At 45.1% G+C, this 3,930-nt stretch overlaps 1 protein-coding gene across 1 annotated transcript in view; it reads right to left on the reverse strand.

Moving 5' to 3' along the window:
• Window positions 1-3,930, reverse strand: part of MARCHF10 (membrane associated ring-CH-type finger 10) — an 84,574-nt gene that overhangs the window by 20,515 nt on the left and 60,129 nt on the right. The window contains exon 6 of the mRNA XM_007456750.1: window positions 765-931. Within this exon, the coding sequence (XP_007456812.1) occupies window positions 765-931 (167 nt within the window). The remainder of the gene's footprint in view (window positions 1-764; window positions 932-3,930) is intronic.

Consider the following 3,930-nt stretch of genomic DNA (forward strand, 5'->3'; position numbering starts at 1 on the left):
ACGAACCCGCGTCCCCCGCATCGGCAGGCGGACTCTCAACCACTGCGCCACCAGGGAAGCCCTGGCGCCCTATTTTTTTTTGTTGTTATTCAAGTTGCTCTTGTTCCTAAACGTTTTGAAGAAATCTCCTGTTCTCTGCCAAGGAAACTACAGCCGACCTACTGACATGGCTGTATTTAGGTTATAACCTCCCTCGGGAGTTGAGAACGGGGTTTCACACCCAGTTACAAGATCTGTTAAAGACAAAGCTGACGAAATGAGCACAGTGGGACTCTCTTCATCTAATAGGGCAGCAGAAAAATTAGATCACTGCTCTCTTCCTTGCTGCCAAAGGGCAGCTGGGCTCAGCTCCTAGGTGCTACCCCAACCCCTCTCCCCAAGTAAGAGGAAGCAGAACGGGTCTGTCTACCAGCTGCCGTGGCCGCTGTGTGCTTGCTGAGACTCAGCCATAGACCCAATTCTAGTTTCCTTCCTCCTGGGAGGCAATCTTAGCATCTCTGCTCAGGCCTCGAGCAGGGGTAAAATTCGACAGCACGTGCCAGGATTCTTCCCTGAGCCTTGAAAACAAAACAAAACAAAACTCATTTCCCTCCCATAATTTGAAGGCATCTTAGTCCTGCCCCTGTCCTTCTGGGGCTGTGAGCAAGGGCCCCGTTCCCCCCGAGCGACTGCTGCCGTGAGCTGTCATCAAGGCTGCGAGTCCCACAGGGCGGCGCCTTGTGTTAAGTATGCGGCACGTGTGTCGTTCCGCCTTTCCCACCTACCTGATGTTATTTTCACTTTCAGCCATCTCTTCAGGCACTCCGGATGGACAGACTGCAGGCTTCCCACGCAGCCGCACGGCTCCACGAGGGGATTGGCAGGGGAACCCCCAGCTATCTGACAGATGCGACACAAGTCTCCCTCCTCTTCGGAGTCCTCCTCCAGGAGACTAAGTGGAAAACAGGCCCTCGTCACCAGGAGTCTACACGTTTGCAGTTTCCGCAAATACCAGTTCCCAGAGCGTAAGGTGGGGCGGGGAGGAAAAGGGAGCCATCCCCCCCCCGCCCCCCATGCCTTCCTGGGGGCTAACCCACTGCTCCCTCTGACCCTGCTGAAGATCCTTCCCGGTATGATGGTTACTGATAACAGGGTCAGGGATTCCTTTTCTTTTCTTTTCGTTTTAGGCCGCAGCAGGCAGGTGGTAGAGGTATTTAAAAATTTTTTTTATTTCCTTTTTTTTTAGGCCACACCCCACAGCCTGTGGGATCTTAATTCCCTCACCAGGGTTCGAAGCCCGCCCCCGCTGTAGTGGAAGCGCAGAGTCTAAACCACTGGACCATCAGGGAAGTCCCTAGGTTCACGATTCTTAAGTCAGGCTCCTTTGCAGTTATTGATCCGTGTGAGCTAACCAGGAGCATCAGTGCTCCTATCACACATCCAAAGGTTGGGCAGGAGCTCCCGAGGGAAACTGAGCCAGAGGCTGGGAGCCCTTCTCCCCGCACCCGCCAGGGCCTGGCTTTGAGGTTTGCTTCTAAAACTTGTGAGTTTGATGACTTTGGACAAGGTGTTTGAGCTTTCCAGGTCTCTGTTTCCTCATGTGTAAAGCCATGATGATCCGACTACTGCTACCCACTTATAGGGTCATGGGGCGGCCTGGAGGGGGTGATGAGGGTGAACCTGTTGTGCAGACAATAAAGAGCATCTGGAGTCCGGTAAAATATTGGCATGTGGAGACCACTCGGTAGATGTTGGTTGGGATGAGTGATGAACCAGTGAACTTGGACGTGAACTCACCAGTAACTCAACCCTTGCCAATAAACTATGCCAACATTCCAGAATATAAGCTGCTAGAATGTGATGAAGATGGAATTAATGAAAATGTAAGCAAACATATTTGTGTCTCATAAATGGTGAGTCAAGAATAGCTGGTTGATGTTTCTGTATGGAGGCTTTTGAGGAATCTAAGGCTAATTTTTTGTTCTTTAGGATCCTCATGGGCCTAGGGACTCTCTGGTCAAGGAAAGCAAAACTGGCTAGAGACTAAAATCAAAGGAGAGGAAGAAATGGACATTACTCTGGATACAGGAGTGTATGCTCAGTGTCTTAAAAGAGTTTTCTCCCCAAGAAAGGGAAGTTCAATGAAAAGGAACAGAATTATACTATCTCATGGTGGGCACAAACAAAAGAGATATGCCATGTTCACCAAAGAAAGACTCGATGTCTCCAAGATGTCAGTTCTCCCCCAAATAATCTATAGATTCAATGCAGTTCCAATGAACATCCCCAAAAGCTGAGTTTTAAATGTATATAGTCAAGGACTCTTAAGGAACAAAGTGGGGAGGGAGGCTTTTGCACTTATAAAGCTTCAGTCATTGAGATGGTGTGCCGTAGGGAAAAACAAACAGAAAAACAGAACAGACAGAACAGAGAGCCCTGAGACAGACTTATATATTTATAGTTATGTTATGTGACAGATGTGGCTCTGTAGGGGAAAGGTGCTGGGACACATTGGTATTCACAATGCATACCTCACACCATAAATTAAATATCACACTTAAGTCCCAAATTCATTTCACATGAAGTCCTAAACATGCACAGGAAAACTGTAGAGATTTTGGAAGAAAATAGGAAGAATGTCATATGACCCCAGGTTAGCAAAGGATTTCTTAAGACAACAAGGTACAAATCACAATCTGTAAAGAAGATGGATACAGTTGGCTACATTAAAATTAAGAATTTATTTTCATTAAAAAACATCAAGAAGGAGGAGAGAGAAACTACAAATTGAGAAAAGATATTTCCAACACATAACTGTCAGAGAATCAGATTAATAGCCAGACTATATAAAGGATTTTTAAAATAAAAGAAAAATATTCTAAAAGAAAAATGGGCAGAAAACATAGATAAGCATTTTATAGAAGAAATAGAAATGGCCATTTAACATTTAAAAGAGGCAACAGGGACTTCCCTTGTGGTCCAGTGGTTAAGATTCCCTGCTCCCAATGCAGGGGACACAGGTTTGATCCCTGATCGGGGAACTAAGATCCCGCATGCCACACAACGTGGCCAAAAAAAATTTAAAAAGAGCCAACAACACCTAACCTTATTAACAGTCATGAAAATGTAAATTAAAGCCACGGTATCATTTTACTCCCGTGCGACTGGTGACAATTTGTAAAGCCAGTCAATACAAGTGCTGACAAGGATGGGCAACAGTATACATCACTGTTGAGACAGTACATTGGCATTACTTGTATGGTGGAAGCTGTGCTACCCGCCAGTCCAGCAAGTCCACTCCTGCATAAGTACCCCAGAGAACTCTTCCCATGTGCACCAGGAGACGTTTACAAGAATGTTCATGCAGCACTGTGTACAGAAAACAGTAAAGGACCCAAATGTCCATCGACAGGAGAATGGCGAAATTGTCTGTAGTGGTGAAAGCAAATGCATTTAAGCCCAAAAATATCAACCAGGATGCATCTGGCTAACGATGTAAGGGGAAAAAGCAAGTCACGGAAGAACAGATATTCCATTTCTAGGGAATTTAAAAATAATAGTAACATTTCTACAGAATTCAAAAATATATACAATGTGTTGTTTAGGAATACATATGCTCATATGGTGAAGCCATAAAGCAAAAAAACTTCCAACAACAATAAACTAAAAAGCAAAGGAATGATAATTGCAATGCAAGAATGATTTCCAGAGGGTTTAGGGGCTTGGGAGGGAGGAGATGAAGGAGGGAGATGAGGAGATAGAGTGAGTGAGGGGCTCCCAAGCTCCAGTGATGTTCTGTTCACTGGAAGGTGGGCACAGGGATGCCCGGGTTTTGTTCTGCTTCTAATTCTCTAGAGCGTGCGTATGTTATATGCTTATTTGTATGTATCAAGCAAACTAATCAAGCGAACTTTTTTTTTTCTTTTTTTTTTTTTTTTTTTTTTTTTTTTT

Source organism: Lipotes vexillifer, unplaced genomic scaffold (genome assembly GCF_000442215.2).
Source record: "Lipotes vexillifer unplaced genomic scaffold, Lipotes_vexillifer_v1.1 scaffold299, whole genome shotgun sequence".
NCBI lineage: Eukaryota > Metazoa > Chordata > Mammalia > Artiodactyla > Lipotidae > Lipotes > Lipotes vexillifer.